We start from the raw sequence: 14,974 nt of genomic DNA, 5'->3' as shown, positions 1-14,974 counted from the left end.
GGCAACAGGATCCAAGGTGGCAGAGAAATAAGCTACTGGACGATTTTTTTTTTTTTTTGCCACCATGCTCCTGAGTAAGAACCCCAAGTGCACAACCAGATTGCTCGTGGCAGAAAAGGGTAAAGGGCTTACAATAGTCAGGTAACCCTACGGCGGGGGCAGAAGTCAAACTCTGTTTGAGAGAAATAAAAGCAGATTCGGCCTCTGGGGGCCATGGCATAGGGTCAGGTACAGAGAACCGAGTGAGTTCTTGGAATGGTTTAGCGAGAGAAGAATATTGGGCAACCCATTGTCTACAAAAAAAAAAACCCGCCATGCCCAAAAATTTTCTGACTTGGCGTGGGGAGCGAGGTCGGGGAAAGCTAAGGATGGCTTGGATGCGGGTGGGAGAAAGCGTACGGGAACCCTGGGAGAGAAGAAAGCCAAGGTATGTGACAGAGACTTGGCAGAGCTGTAGCTTAGAGCGAGAAGCCTTGTGGCCTTTGTTTGCTAGGGAAGTGAGAAGCAGTAAAGAGTCAGTTTCTGAGGCAGATAATGAAGGGGAACAGAGGAGTAGATCATCTACATATTGGACCAGTGTGGTCCCTGCTGGGAAAACCAGGTCGGCGAGGTCTCTGGCTAATGCTTGGGAAAAGTAAGATGGGCTTTCTGTGTACCCCTTGGGAAGCATACTGCTGCTCCTTGTAAGAAAAGCTAAAAAGATACTGGGACTTAGGGTGAACCGGGACAGAAAAGAAAGCAGAACACAGATCAACAACAGTAAAATGAGTTGCATCTGGCAGGATAGAAGCCAGATTGGTTGCTGGGTTAGGGACTACAGGAAAGGTGGGTACAACAATGCAGTTAATAGCTTGAAGATCCTGAACAAACCGCCATGATTTACTATCAGCTTTTTGAACTGGGAGGATAGGGGTGTTACAGGGGCTGGAACAGGGGACAATAATGCCTTGTTCCCACAGGGTGGATATGACCAGAGCTGAAACCTCTAAATCCCAAAAACCCGGTGCCACGACCCCTTCTCTGACCTTATCCCCATTCTTGGTACCCTCCCCATTCCCAGTACTGTCTGCCCTGCCCTGAATAATGCTGTATTTGCAGAGCTATCAACTTTTGTGAGGACTGCTTCTCTTTCCTTTTAGAGTGCAGTGGCAATGCTCTGCCACTGCTTGCAATTTGTCCATGGTCTTGGCCTCCCATCCAACACTTATTTGCTTTAACATACTGCTAATAGCAGATAAGAGGCTATTAACAAACGCATGCGCCAGGGCGCCCTGTCCATTTTCACCTGGTTGCTGTATACCAGAATGTTGCAAGAAAAAAAAAACCCATCAGTCAGTCTGTGTGATAGTTGCCCGGGTTTTTTTCTTTGTTGCTGTTTACGGGGTTATAAGTAGCTTACACAGTTGCAGGAGGTCTGCTTCAGAGGGTTCATAGGCATTGCACACTAGCAAAATTCCTCTGCAAATTTGGTAGGGTTTTCCTGGGGCTTTGGAAAACCTTTTAAAATCGAGTGGAGCTCCGTGTGGGTCCAGGGTTTATAGCTTCAAGTGGGACCGGTCTGAGTCTTCTTGGAGAACGGGGTAAAGGGAAGCGCTTGGTCTGGTGGTGGGAGAGGAGGTTTCCAATAAAGCTTTTTTTTCTTATAATTAGAATTTTTAAGGGAGGCGAGCTTCGATTCAGTTCATTTAAGATTTGCCTCGTCCCACCACTGCATGAAGCAATCTACCTCTCCTCTAGCCAATTTAGTTTTTGGGAAGGCCAAGTTTGTCTTTTAAGACGTCCACTTGGTCTTTGTTCCAAGATCCTAACAGTGGCCACTGAGTTTTGGGATCCCCCCAGAGTCAATCTAGATAATTTTTCCAGAAATTTACAGGAGTCCGGACCCTTTCTAAAATATATAAACTGAGCCAGGGTCCCTTTAGGGAACTATCCCTTGCTTAGACGTCTGGTTACCCATACAGGAGGACTTCACACACCAATCACACCAGGAGGAAATTCGGGTTCGTCAGAGCGGTGCCCGGTGCAACACACAAAAGAAGCCCACAGGCTACTGCCTCAATCGCCCTTGCGTTCACTCCAAGGATTTTATCCAAGGTGCGGTGCGGCTGCGATTGTGCAGATTCCAGTCACACAGACCGTGGGGACAGGAGCCCCTTGGTCAGCCAGTCCCCGGACAGGGATGGCTCCCAGACTCACTCACACCACAGGGAAGACGGATAGACACAGAGACAAGACAGTCCTCAGTCCGGACAAAATAATTACCTGACCAGAGTCCTGATGTTAGATCCCGGGATCCCTACCAGAACAGAGCAGGAACCAACAGGTTTGATGGCGTAGACTTCGCTGTGGCTGTGCACCTTTCCGTTCTGGCGGAGGACCGCTCGGGCTAAATGCCCAGGTGCCGGCTGCCACGGTCATCCTGCAAGACAGTCAGGGATCACACAGCTTCAGCGAAGACGGTTGCCATCTCGGTGGAACCTCCAAATTGTCAAAGTCAGACAGGACTCACAGATTTGGCAGACTGCTCTGTTTATTCTGCAAAGCTTTGCTAGAATGCATGGAGAAAATGTGAGTCCCCTACAAGGTTCAAACCCCTTGATTTTATACAGTCAAAGGCCAAGTTAACAAGATCAAAGGGTGTGGCAAAACTTCACATTATTAGTGTGGTTAAGTATCTTCATTTCAATATTAAGCACACAGCAATCTCCTGGCTATATCTCCCTGATTATCTGGAATTGCTTCCTAACACTTAATGTTTCTTTTCCTGTTAAACTCAGGCCCAAATTGGCTAGCACCTTGATCTGCATACCTACAATCAACATTAACATACTTTTCTTCTTCCTCTTAAAAAGACAAACAGAATTCCTTCAACTTATTCAATTATTACAGCACAATTCATCTTTTTCTTACAGTATAATTCTTTCTACTTTCACAACATTATTGTGCCTTTTTTCTTTGCAGGAGTAGGCCGAGCCGTCATTGTGGTGACGTCAGGCATCACAATGTAGGTGACTTGGCGTTGTCACGGTGACTTCTGCACAGGGAGACAGGCACCTGAAGTTTGTTTTTATGCAATGGGGAGGATTGATTTTCCTCTCTGGCTGGTTTTACACCAACTCCAGTGCATTTACTTTAGTGGAATTAATCCTGATTTACGCTCGCGCACATAAAATCAGAATTCGGCTTAGAGCATATGATCCAGTGAATGGAGCAGCGACGGGGAGACAGCTATCCCAACTCCGCCATTGCCTTTCTCTGTGTCCTTGGGCAAATCACCTAAGCACTCTCTGCCCCAGTTTCCCCAATTTGCAGAAGGGGGAGCCTGATAACGTCCTGTCTCAGAGGAACCTCTGACAATGCTTGATCAGCTCATGGGTCTGACGTGCTTTGAGAGCTACAGTTCTACATGTTAACAGGCAAAATAGATCCAGGCCTTAGCTAGGCCCCCAGCCCAGGGCCGGGAATGGAATTGTTCTTAACTCTGAACAAAACGCTGTGGTGGCTCTTTCAAAAGTTTGCAAATGAGCATCGACTTACTCTAGCTTTGGAAAATGCAGCTTCCCCTTTATTATTTTAGTGGACGCTTAACACAGCACTGAAAGGCAGGGGCTTTCTCTCGGTTTTGTCTCTCTCGCTGCCCGATTCATCGTGGGGGTGCTGAGCCCCGTAACCACATCCACCCCCACCCCCAGCTGAGGCCGGGAGCAAGGGCCCAGCGTGTGCGACTGGCAGCAGAGGCCCCGGGGTGCAGGGCTGGCAGTACCTCCTGGCCCTTGGAAGCTGAGGGGTCGGGTGACTCTGCTGCAGCGCGAAAGAACAGGATCCGCCTGTCTTGGCGCTCCCGTGAGCGCTACTGTCCCTGGCGTGGAATTCAGTCAGCAGGATCCGAACTCAGGTTTCCACTCCATGTCCCTCCCTCCCCCACAGTCACCAGGCCGATCCGGACATGGCCCCCCTGCACACGCCAGCATCTCCCTAGCGCCGCCGCAGGATCTCAGCAATTAAAATGCCTCCAGTGTCATCCTGGGGATGAGTCACCCTTCAGGCTGACCCTGCACAGTCAGCACTTCACGCGCCCGCACCGCTCCATCCACATGAGGCCAGCTCCAGCCTGTCAGCACCTGCCCATCACCTGACTCCCCTTGTGGTCTGACCGGTAGCTAAATGACCTAGTTTGGGCCAAGAGAGAATAATCTGAAAGACATGCCTGTTTTGTATTGCATTGCATGCACACAGACATGTGCACGGATTGCATGCGCACATGTGCATGGGTTGCATTGCATACATACAGACATGCACACGGGTTGCATTGCATGCGCACGGATTGCATGTGCACGTGTGCACGGGGTTGCATTGCATACATACAGACTTGCGCATGGGTTGCATTGCATGCACACAGACATGCGCACGGATTGCATGCGCACGTGTGCACAGGTTGCATTGCATACATACAGACATGCGCACGGGTTGCATTGCATGCGCACAGACATGCGCACGGATTGCATACGCACATGTGCATGGGTTGCATTGCATGCATACAGACATGCACACGGATTGCATGCACACGTGTGCATGGGTTGCATTGCATACATACAGACATGCGCACGGGTTGCATTGCATGCACACAGACATGCGCACGGATTGCATGTGCACGTGTGCATGGGTTGCATTGCATACATACAGACATGCGCACAGATTGCATTGCATGCACACAGATATGTGCATGGGTTGTATTGCATGCACACAGACATGTGCACAGGTTGTATTGCATGCTCACAGAAGTGCACAGGTGGCATTCCATGCACACGTGCGCATGGGTTGCATTGCATGAGCATGTGTGCACGGGTTGCATCACAAATACAGTGACATGCATTAGTTGCACTTAGTGTCTTTGCATTGGTAGCAAGGAGGATGCTGGATGGAGCTATTGGACTAGGTTCTCAATTCTCAGTGGCTACGTCTAGACTGGCATGATTTTCCAGAAATGCTTTTAACAGAAAAGTTTTCCGTTAAAAGCATTTTCGGAACAGAGCGTCTAGATTGGCAGGACGCTTTTCTGCAAAAGCACTTTTTGCAGAAAAGCGTCTGTGGCCAATCTAGACGCGCTTTTCCACAAAAAAGCCCCTATCGCCATTTTCGACATCGGGGCTTTATAGCGGAAAAGAAATCTGAGCTGTCTGCACTGGCCCTTTTGTGCAAAAGTCTTTCAGAAAAAGACTTTTGCCCGAACGGGAGCAGCATAGTATTTCCGCAAGAAGCACTGATTTCTTACAGTAGAACATCAGTGCTTTTGCAGAAATTCAAGCGGCCAGTGTAGACAGCTGGCAAGTTTTTCCGGAAAAGCTGCTGAATTTCCGGAAAAACTGGCCAGTCTAGACACAGCCAGTGATTCCAGCGGAGCTAGGCTGGTCTAAGCCAGCTGAGGATCTGGCTCTGTGATCTCCAAGGAGGATTTACACCCACGTAAGGGAGAGCAGAAGCTGGCTCAGTGTGAGCCATGACTTGGGGCAGGGGAGGGGTGTATTCTAAGCACTGCCATCTCCTGGCTACAGCATCTAAAGCAAGTCACTTAAGCACTCTGTGCCTCTGTTTCCCCAATGGCACAATGGGAATCATAACATCGTCCCTGTGACGGACCGGGCCGGGTCTGGGCTCCGCTGAGGGCGTCCGCTCAGGGTGAATTGCTCAAACTCGGGGCTCTCTATAGCCCCTGACTGGTGGCCCTTCCCAAACAGGCACACACCAGTCACATCCAGCACTTCAGCTGCCTGCCCGGCCAGCCTGAAGCCTCACGAGCAAAACCCCTCTGACACCCCAGCTCTCTCCGTGCCCCAGGTGGCCCTGGGCCTGCCCAGCGGTGAAGGGTTATAGAACCCGATCTCACCTACCCCCAACAGATTCTGTCCAGTCCCAAGAAACCAGCCACAGATCCCAGGTCAATGTACACTCTGGATCTTACTCACGAATCACGCTGGGCCAATCCTTTAGAATCTACCATCTAAAGATTTATTACTACAAGAAAGAAAAGCACGAGAGTGAGGTTGCTAAAGTATCATACGTTACATGCATCGAATCTCCCAGTTCTCGATGCAGGCTCTAGCAGAGATGCTATAACTGCTGGCTTAAAAGTCTTTGTTGCACATCCGATGTCAGGATGGGTCCACAGTTCTTCCCGGCTCGTTGATCTCTGCAAGGCTGCATCTGGGATGAAGAGCTGAGCTGAGCTGAGCACCAAAATGGAGTCAGCCACATGGCATATTTATATCCCTTCCTGGTCTCTTCCAAGCTGGAGACAGTCACATGGTCAGTGGCAAGGCACCTAGATTCCTTTCCAGGTGGGGAGCCTTGCTAATTAGCATGTCCATAGGCTGAGCCCATCGCTCAACCACATACAGAGAATCTTCCAGTCTCCATACAGAGTACATGTCTATAGCTCCACTCACAGACGTTATACAATCACATGAAGAGAATATACAGACTCAGTGGAAGGTGAGCTTCCGTTTGACACCTCACATGGCCCCCTTTGTACCCACTTTTGGGGCAAACACTCCCCCATGGCGCAGCAGTGACCTGGCTGCTTCCCTTAAACTCCGGTAATGTGACAGTCCCATCCCAGAGCAGTCTGAGGGTGGTGGAGTCCCTACTGAATTAATGTGTTGGCTTCCCCGCCATTTACACCAGACACTTGGCCTCTGCTCATTCCAGTTCCCCATCCTCCCCTTGTCCAAGGTTGCCAGATACTTTCACAAAAAATCCCAAACATGGCAGGAAAAAAAATTGGTTGAGCAAAAAAAACCTGGGGAGCCAAAGTTGTTGAGTGCAAAGAAAAAGGGGGTCACTGCGCCTTTAAATATCCCCATGCTCCTGGTTCCCCAGACGCAGCAGGGGAAGAATGTTCCCGCCGGCCTTCTGTCTGAGAGAAACGGAAAATGCCGGGTATTTTACACGTCTGGTATTTTCTGGTTGTTACCAGACAGGGGCCAGAAATAAGGGAGTGTCCGGGCAAAAGCCTGGCGACCCTCCCCTTGTCTCCACCTACATCTTTGCTGTCTTCTCTCCGCACTCCCGGCCTTGCTGTCTGTGGCCCTGCCCATCCTCTCAACTTCCCTGCTCCTCTTCACAGGTTGATCCATTCTGTCCCTACACGGGCAGGGTGGCTTGGACACCAGCCAAGGCCTCGGAAGCTCTGGATTCAAACCCCTGCATCGGCCTTAAGTCGATCACCTCCCAAGAGTGTTGCGAGGCTCGGTGCATGAGCCGAGGCGGCGGAGGGGGGCTGAGAGGTCCAGGTGGCCCTGCCGCCGGCCAGCATGTCTGGAGCGTGTGTGGAGCAAGCAGGTCTGGGGTCTTCCACCGTAAGCCCTTGAGAAGGGGCAAAGTGCCCATGTGGCCCCCATACGGCGCCGTCTCCGGGTCCAGGGACATGGCTCCGCTGGCGAGTTGGAGCAAGAGCAGTTAGTTTGCAGTAGGGCAGCCCGCCGAGCCCCGAGCTGGACGAAACTTGGGACCAGCAGCCCTCCAGCACCACTGTGGCAGGCCCAAGCCAGTCCGTACAGCCTGCCCACCCACCGGGCGGAGTGCGACGGAGGGATGCTGCACTTCTCTTCTGCCTGGGCTGCAAACCTTTCTCGGGGAGGCAGGCAGTGCCAGCGCTTGATCACGGCTCCTGCGGCTTGGTGTGAACCGGGCTTGAGTTACACTCTTGCCTCTCCTGTAGTTTGTACAGCAGTTGGGCCAAAAGTCGGGGCAGTAACTTGGTACAAGTGGGGGCTCTCTCCCAGGCTTTGGCAAGGCTCTTGTGTGTATTCTACACCAGACCTTGGGCATTATGGTTTCCGGGGAGGCTTGAGCTAGGAAAGGGGGCTACCCATGGTGTGCAAGCTTCTCCCGGGGTCCCCAGTAGTCTGGGGGAGAGATCAGTCGGCCCCAAGCTTTCCCTGTTTCCTGCTTCTTTGGTCACCCCCCTCTGTGCTGGAAGGCTGGAAATCCTCTTTGCTTTGCCATTTCTTTTTCCTCTCCCCTTTGAGTGGGAGCCGCCTTCATTGGGTGGGCAGCAAGGAGATTAGAGGATATTGGGAGACAGCACCAAGTTTTCTCGGATGTGTGTGCAGACTTGGCAGCTGGATCTTAGAAAGTAAGAACATCAGGCATAGGGTGACTCCAGTGGTTGTGGGCTGTAAGAACAGGCGGCCGGTGCAAAATCGTGGCTAAGACTGTTCTCTCTCCTCCCCCTTGTCCTTCTCCCTCGCTGCCTGCCCCAGTGCTGGAAGGACCCTGCCTCTCGCTGGGCAGTCCCAGACGGATGGGTAACGACTCTTCTTTCTCCTGCCAGGTGCCTACCTGGTCCCGTACCTGGTGCTGCTGATAATCATCGGGCTCCCTCTCTTCTTCCTGGAGCTGGCCGTGGGCCAGCGAATCCGCCGGGGCAGCATCGGCGTCTGGAATTACATCTGCCCCCGCCTGGGGGGCATCGGCTACGCCAGCTGCCTTGTGAGTGTCACAGCGCGGTTGTGGGGGGAGGCTGGTCCCTTTGGGCAGGCTGGCTGGTTTCCGAGCTAGGGTATGTCTATACTACCGCACTATTTTGAGTTAACTTAATTCGAAATAGTTAATTCAAATTAAGCTAATTCGAAATAACGCATCTAGACACAAAAACTATTTAGAAATTGCGTTTTGCTAATTCGAACTAGCGTGTCCACACTGAGTGGACCCTGAACCGAGGTTAAGGCTGGGCAGAACCAGTGCCGGCAGGGCACCAGGTTAGGACTTGAGTGTGTGGGGCTGCTGCCTGAGGCTAACTGAGCTCCGTGCTTAAAGGGACCTGACCCCCACCCTGCACAGACAGTTCTCAGGGTTCCCCGCTTGCTTGTCTACCTCCACGAGGGACAGCAAAGCAGTCCTGTCATGGAGTGCCCTGAGTGCCCACACTTGGGACACCACAGCACTCAGCCACAGGGAGCCAGAGCTGCCCCTGGGCACGCCAGTGCATCTTGTGAGGTCGTTGCCATCAGCCTGGCTGTAGGCTGCCATCTGGGGGGCCCATCGGGGGGCTGTCAGGACCCAGGAGGCCTTTAGGGAGAGCATCCACCCCGAGGAGCCCTCAGAGCCTCCCCGGTCCTCCAAACCGGGGGCTTGTGCCCCATTCCTCCCACACGTCCTTCCACTTACCCCTCCCTAGCCCCACTTCCTGATGTCAAATAAAAGACACGTATGTTCAAAAATAGAAACTGGGTTTATTAACAAACTGGGGGGGGGGATGAACCCCTGAGGAGACTGGGAAAAGGAGTTGGGAGAGGGGAAGAGAGAGGGTGGGAGAGGGGAGGGGGAAACCTGGGAGGATGGAGCTGGAAGGGGGAAGCAAGGGGAAGAAGGGGGAGGGGAAGCGCAGGGCTTAGGGTTGGGGGTCTCGCCAGACCAACCTGACTTTCATGCAAACCTGCTCCTGGGTTCGCATGTGGCCGTTGGTGCCAGGCTGGCAGCTATCCTGCCATAGACGGCTGCATTCCTCCATCTAGTGTGGAGATTTTGGACGTTGGGGGCATCCCCCAAACCTGAATAAGGTCCATGATCTCCCCCCTGGACCTGGGGGTGCCTGACTCCCGCGGTAGCACACAGGAACAAAGCGGCACCCCTTTCGCCCTCCGGAGATGCTTGCGGTGCTCTGGGCCTACGACATGCCAGGAACCAGCGGAAGCAGCTGTCTGCCTGTAGCGCCGGCCCTGCCTGCGCAGTGTTAGCAAACAGTCAGGTGGGGCCCTGCTGGGGGGGTCGGTGTGTTGTTGCTGTTGGTGTGCAGCACAAGACAACCCCGCGGGTCGAATCCGCGTTCGCAGCACAGCCGGCCGGCACTGCGGAGAAGACGCGAGGCACAGACTGCACAGCCAGGGGACCTCTGGTCTGATCCGTAGGTGCTACAGGCCGCCGGACTTCCCTGAATTAACTCCCGGTCGAGTTCGAGCAAATCTGTTCAGACGGGTCCAGCCCTGATTGCGAAATGGCCCAGGAGGGTTAATTACCCTTGCCATTAAAATGCCCCTTGTTTCTAGGCTGCCTGCCCGGCCTCGGCTCCCACCCTGCCCGCGTCAGGCCTCGGGTGGCCGCACGGGACTGAAGAACGATTCCTATGGAAAACTGACATTTTCTGCGGGTTGCTCGTTGCACTGGGGCTCCAAAGGGCATCGGCAGTGACCGTCCCTTGGCCCATGGCAGTCCATGGGAGTTCTCCATACACATCACTAGGCTTGGATCAGGCCCAGACTGCCACGTCCCATCACCCCGCTCCCTGTTGGTGGGGCGGGGGTGACGGCGCGTTGGGGTTTTCCCGTCTCCTGCACCTTTAGTGGCACGGACAGACTCCACCAGCCAGTACAATAGAGGTGGTTTATTGCTTCTCCAGGATACAGCACAGCACAGATGTCATCAGGTTACAGGGCAGGCCTAGGATGCCTCAGCCCCCCTTGAGATGGGGAACCTGGGCCCCTAAATCCCAGCCTGTTGCTTAGGCTGCTTCCTCCATCATCCCAGACAGAAACTAAAACTCTCTCCCAGCCCTGCCCCCCAGCCAGGTGCTGGTCTCCGCCCTCCTCCCTTTGTCTCTCCCTGGGGGGCTGAGCCTGGGTGTCTGGTTAATCCACATTTGGGAGAGTCAGTGAGAATCTCCCCTCCCAGCGCAGGGGACCCGGGTCACAGAGCAGGCAGCCCCCCCCCCCCCCCCCGCGCCACAGGGGGACACGCAGAACTAAACTCTGTGTCATTTCCTCTCCCCCCAGGTCTGCTTCTTCGTTGGGCTCTATTACAATGTGATCATCGGCTGGAGCATCTTTTACTTCTTCCAATCCTTCCAGTACCCACTGCCCTGGAGCGAGTGCCCCGTGGTGACAAACGGCACCACGGCTGGTGAGCGGGTCCTCCTGCCTCCAGGGGCGGCTGGCATGGGAGCGGGGCCGGGACCGCGCATGGGTCCAGCTCTGGGATGGGACACAGGGGTTAGGAGCAGCTTCTGGGCTGGCGGGACGTTTCCCTTGTGGGGATGTTCATGACTTGGGGATCCCAAGAGAGGTGCCTGGGGCCACAGTGGGGCCATGGCCATGCACGGGGGCCAGTGGCCTGGCTGCTCCCTGGCCGGCTTGCTCTCAGCACCGCGACGGGCTCAGGGAGCCCGCAGCCCGCTGGGCCCTGAGAGCCCAGGACAAAGCACGAGGACAGTAATGGGGCGCTGAGCACAGCCGAGCCCTCCCCGGCACGCCTGGGGCACTTCATGGGAGTACAGACGGCACCATTCATCTCCTGGCGTGTTTTCATTGGATAGCTTCCTTAGAGCCCGTTTTGCTCGTACAAATCCAATCTCCCAAGCGCCGTACAGACATTTGCATATCATGGCTGCCTGCGCTGGGATTCGGCAGGTCCGAGGGGCGAGGGAGGAGGGCAAGGGGGGCAGGACGAGGGGCGAGGGCAAGGGGGGAAGAGCGAGGGCGGAGGGATGAGGGGGGAAGGGCAAGGGGCGAGGGACGAGGGCAAGGGGGGAGGGGCGAGGGGCGAGGGCAAGGGGGGAAGAGCGAGGGCGGAGGGATGAGGGGGGAAGGGCAAGGGAGGAGGGGAAGGGACGAGGGCAAGAGGGGAAGGGATGAGGGGCGAGGGCGAGGGGGAGGGGGGGGGGAAGGGCGAGGGAGGGGGCGAGGGGGGAAGGGCAAGGGGGGGGGCGGGCGAGGGGGGAAGGGCGAGGGCGGAGGGGGGGGGAAGGGCGAGGGGGAGGGGGGGGGGAGGGGCGAGGGCAAGGGGGGGGGGGGGGGGCGAGGGACAAGGACAAGGGCAAGGGGGAGGGGCGAGGGCAAGGGGGGAAGGGCGAGGGCGGAGGGACGAGGGGGGAAGGGCGAGGGCAAGGGGGGAGGGGCGAGGGCCGAGGGCCGAGGGGGGAGGGGGAGGGGCGAGGGGCGAGGGGCGAGGGGCGAGCGGCGCCTTCCAGCAAACCCAGCCCAACGGCGGCGCGCTGGCTTGTCTCAGTGGTGCAGCCGGAGTGCGAGAAGAGTTCCGCCACCACCTACTTCTGGTACCGCGAGGCCCTGGACATTTCCAGCTCCATCTCGGAGGGCGGCGGGCTCAACTGGAAGATGGCCGTGTGCCTGCTGGTGGCCTGGAGCGTCGTGGGCTTGGCGGTGATCAAAGGGATCCAGTCCTCGGGCAAGGTGAGTGCCAGCAGCCGCGGTGGCTGCCCGTGGCCAGAGCTATGCACAGGCCCTATAGGGCAGGAATAGATGCGGCCGCTGCCAGGCGAGTGTGCACAAAAGCAGCTGCATCAGGCAGTGCCGTGCAGCGTGCGAGGAGGCTGCTTGTGCACAGCCGTGCAGCGTGTGAGGAGGCTGCTTGTGCACAGCCGTGCAGCGTGTGAGGAGGCTGCTTGTGCGCAGCCGTGCAGCGTGCGAGGAGGCTGCTTGTGCGCAGCCGTGCAGCATGCGAGGAGGCTGCTTGTGCGCAGCCGTGCAGCGTGCGAGGAGGCTGCTTGTGCATACGGGCTCTTGTCACACTGGTTCTGCTCTGCCTAGGTCATGTACTTCAGCTCCCTCTTCCCCTACGTGGTGCTTCTCTGCTTCCTGGTGCGGGGCCTGCTCCTGCGAGGGGCGGTCGACGGGATTGTGCACATGTTCATGCCCAAGGTAGGTGCCCAGCGGGCCGAGAGCGGCAGGGACGGTCCCGGGGCTGCCCTGGAGCCGCATGCTGGCTGGCAGCAAAGCGTGGCTATTCGGTACCAGGCAGCCGGCAGCGGTCCGTGCCAGTTCATTAGCCAGCGAATGAATGAATGGTGCCGGAATGCCGATGGATCCACTCAGCCGGCAGAGCGGGGGCAGGACATTAACTCCGGGGGCGTGAGGAGCGACACTCGGAGGCTTTAGAGAGACCCGCTGATCACAGGCATTGGCTCTCCAGCCCCGTCCCTGCTCCAGGCGCCCAGCGGGCAGGCATGTGCTCGGAGGCGCTAGAGAGAGCTGGCTCTGGGCGCCCTCCAGCTGCGTTGTGTTTATGAACACACCCACCTCGGCCCCCAGCCGCCTCCCCAGCCTGCAGCACGCCAGCAACCCAGCACCGCCGGGGGGGGGGACAAGCCAGCTGCTGGTGCTCCTCATGGGATGCCTGGGGCTGGCTTCCGAATTCCAGAAAAGCCGGTGCCAGGGTTCATCTGTATAGAGCAGCCGGGAGCGAGACAGAGGTGGGGCATGAAAGACAGGGAGCTCTTGGGTGGAAGTGTGGTCTGGTGGTTAGAGCAGCTGCATGAGCATCAAGTGACCTGGGTTCTCTTCCCAGCTTTGCTGACTGAGTGTGTGACTCTCTGGCCCTGGCCCCTCCCCGTCTCTGAAAGGAAACTAACCTACTTGCTTTGAAGGGGCATGGAAGGCACTATGGGCTAGTGGTTGGAGCACAGACAGGCTTGGGCATCAAGCAAGCTGGCTGCTTGTCCCCAGCTCTGTCACTGTGGGGCAGCTCCGCCTTCTCAGTGTCTCAATTTCCCCATATGTAAATTAGAGGTGGTGGCTCCGCACTCTTCGAGGGCTACATGTGCACAAGCACCGCCGGCTCCGTACTCCCATGAGCTGCCATGGTGGACGGGGTGTGGACTCTTTTCTTTGCTTCCCCACGTCCATATGCCCAGACGGGACTCAGAGGGCCCCTCCCCCTCTCTCTCCCTCTCTCCTCCTTCCAGCTGGACAAGATGCTGGACCCGCAGGTGTGGCGCGAGGCGGCCACCCAGGTCTTCTTCGCCCTGGGCCTGGGCTTCGGCGGCGTCATCGCCTTCTCCAGCTACAACAAGCAGGACAACAACTGCCACTTCGATGCCACGCTCGTCTCCTTCATCAACTTCTTCACCTCTGTGCTGGCCACCCTGGTGGTCTTCGCCGTGCTGGGCTTCAAGGCCAACATCATGAACGAGAAGTGTGTGGTGGAGTACGTGGGCATTTCTCTGCTCGGCCCGGGCGCGACCCACCCAAAGGGGGTGCATCTTGTAGGCCCCTCAGAGGTTCGGCGCCTACGTGCCATTGCGAGGCTGGGCTCCATTCTAGACAGGCGTTAAAGGCTCATACTGAGGCCTGCCAACGGGGAACGGGGCAGTCGCCCTGGGGCCCAGCGATTCACAAAGGCCCGGGGCTCCTGGCCACTGCTGGTGCTACTGTGGTGGCCGGAGTCCCGGGCCCTTTAAATCACTGCTGGGCGTGCCCAGCCCCGCCTCTTCCTCAGAGGCCCCGCCCCTTCCGGAGCATGGAGCCACTCCCTGCTCATGTGCTCAGGCCCCGGAGGTCCCAGTTCAGTCCCCACTCGTACGCCACGGGAAGGAAATGATCCCTACGGGACTGAATGAAATCCAAGTACCTGGGTGGTGCTGCCGCTGTCCTGGGCCTGGCCCGGTCCCGACTGGGAGGTCTGTGGGGGTGATTCAGTGGGGGAGGTGCCCCTTCTCGCTGAGGCACAAGCTAAGTGCCCAGCTCCCATCTGCTTCTAATAAATACTCTGGAGACTGAAGCACAACGCTGAGGCCTCAGCCTGGCTAATTCCACTCTAAACTCCTCCTCCCTGTCAGCTGGAGACGGGATTCTCTCCCTTTCTGCCCTCATCTGGCGTCCCCCGCCGTGCTCGTCCTATGGTGCGTCCCGCCCCCGCCACACTGCCTGCTCCACTGGGGTAGTGCCCCCCCCCCCCCCCGAGTGACTCTGGCTTTGCTCCCTAGGAACGCTGAGAAGATCCTGGGCTACCTCAACACCCATGTCCTGAGCCACGACCTCATCCCGCCCCACGTGAACTTCTCGCACCTCACAGCCAAGGACTACAGCGAGATGTACCACGTGATCCAGACGGTGAAGGAGGGCCACTTTCAGGAGCTGGACTTGGACCCCTGCCTGCTAGAGGATGAGCTCAACAAGGTGCTTGCGGGGTGGTTCTAGGGGTTGGAGCTGTAAGCAGCTGTCGTTGGGGCAAGGGTGGAGGTGTA

At 56.5% G+C, this 14,974-nt stretch overlaps 1 protein-coding gene across 1 annotated transcript in view; it reads left to right on the top strand.

Annotated features, from left to right (window-relative positions):
• The window catches only part of SLC6A17 (solute carrier family 6 member 17), a 49,777-nt gene that overhangs the window by 23,577 nt on the left and 11,226 nt on the right, over window positions 1–14,974 (top strand). The window contains exons 3-8 of the mRNA XM_075910020.2: window positions 8,333–8,490; window positions 10,770–10,896; window positions 12,001–12,182; window positions 12,540–12,650; window positions 13,694–13,935; window positions 14,714–14,906. Of these exons, the coding sequence (XP_075766135.1) occupies window positions 8,333–8,490; window positions 10,770–10,896; window positions 12,001–12,182; window positions 12,540–12,650; window positions 13,694–13,935; window positions 14,714–14,906 (1,013 nt within the window). The remainder of the gene's footprint in view (window positions 1–8,332; window positions 8,491–10,769; window positions 10,897–12,000; window positions 12,183–12,539; window positions 12,651–13,693; window positions 13,936–14,713; window positions 14,907–14,974) is intronic.

The sequence above is a fragment of the Pelodiscus sinensis genome, chromosome 27 (assembly GCF_052426305.1).
Source record: "Pelodiscus sinensis isolate ZL-2025 chromosome 27, ASM5242630v1, whole genome shotgun sequence".
NCBI classification, from domain to species: Eukaryota; Metazoa; Chordata; order Testudines; family Trionychidae; genus Pelodiscus; species Pelodiscus sinensis.
Note: the sequence above shows the minus strand (reverse complement) of the source record. Positions and strands in the feature narration are given on the sequence as shown.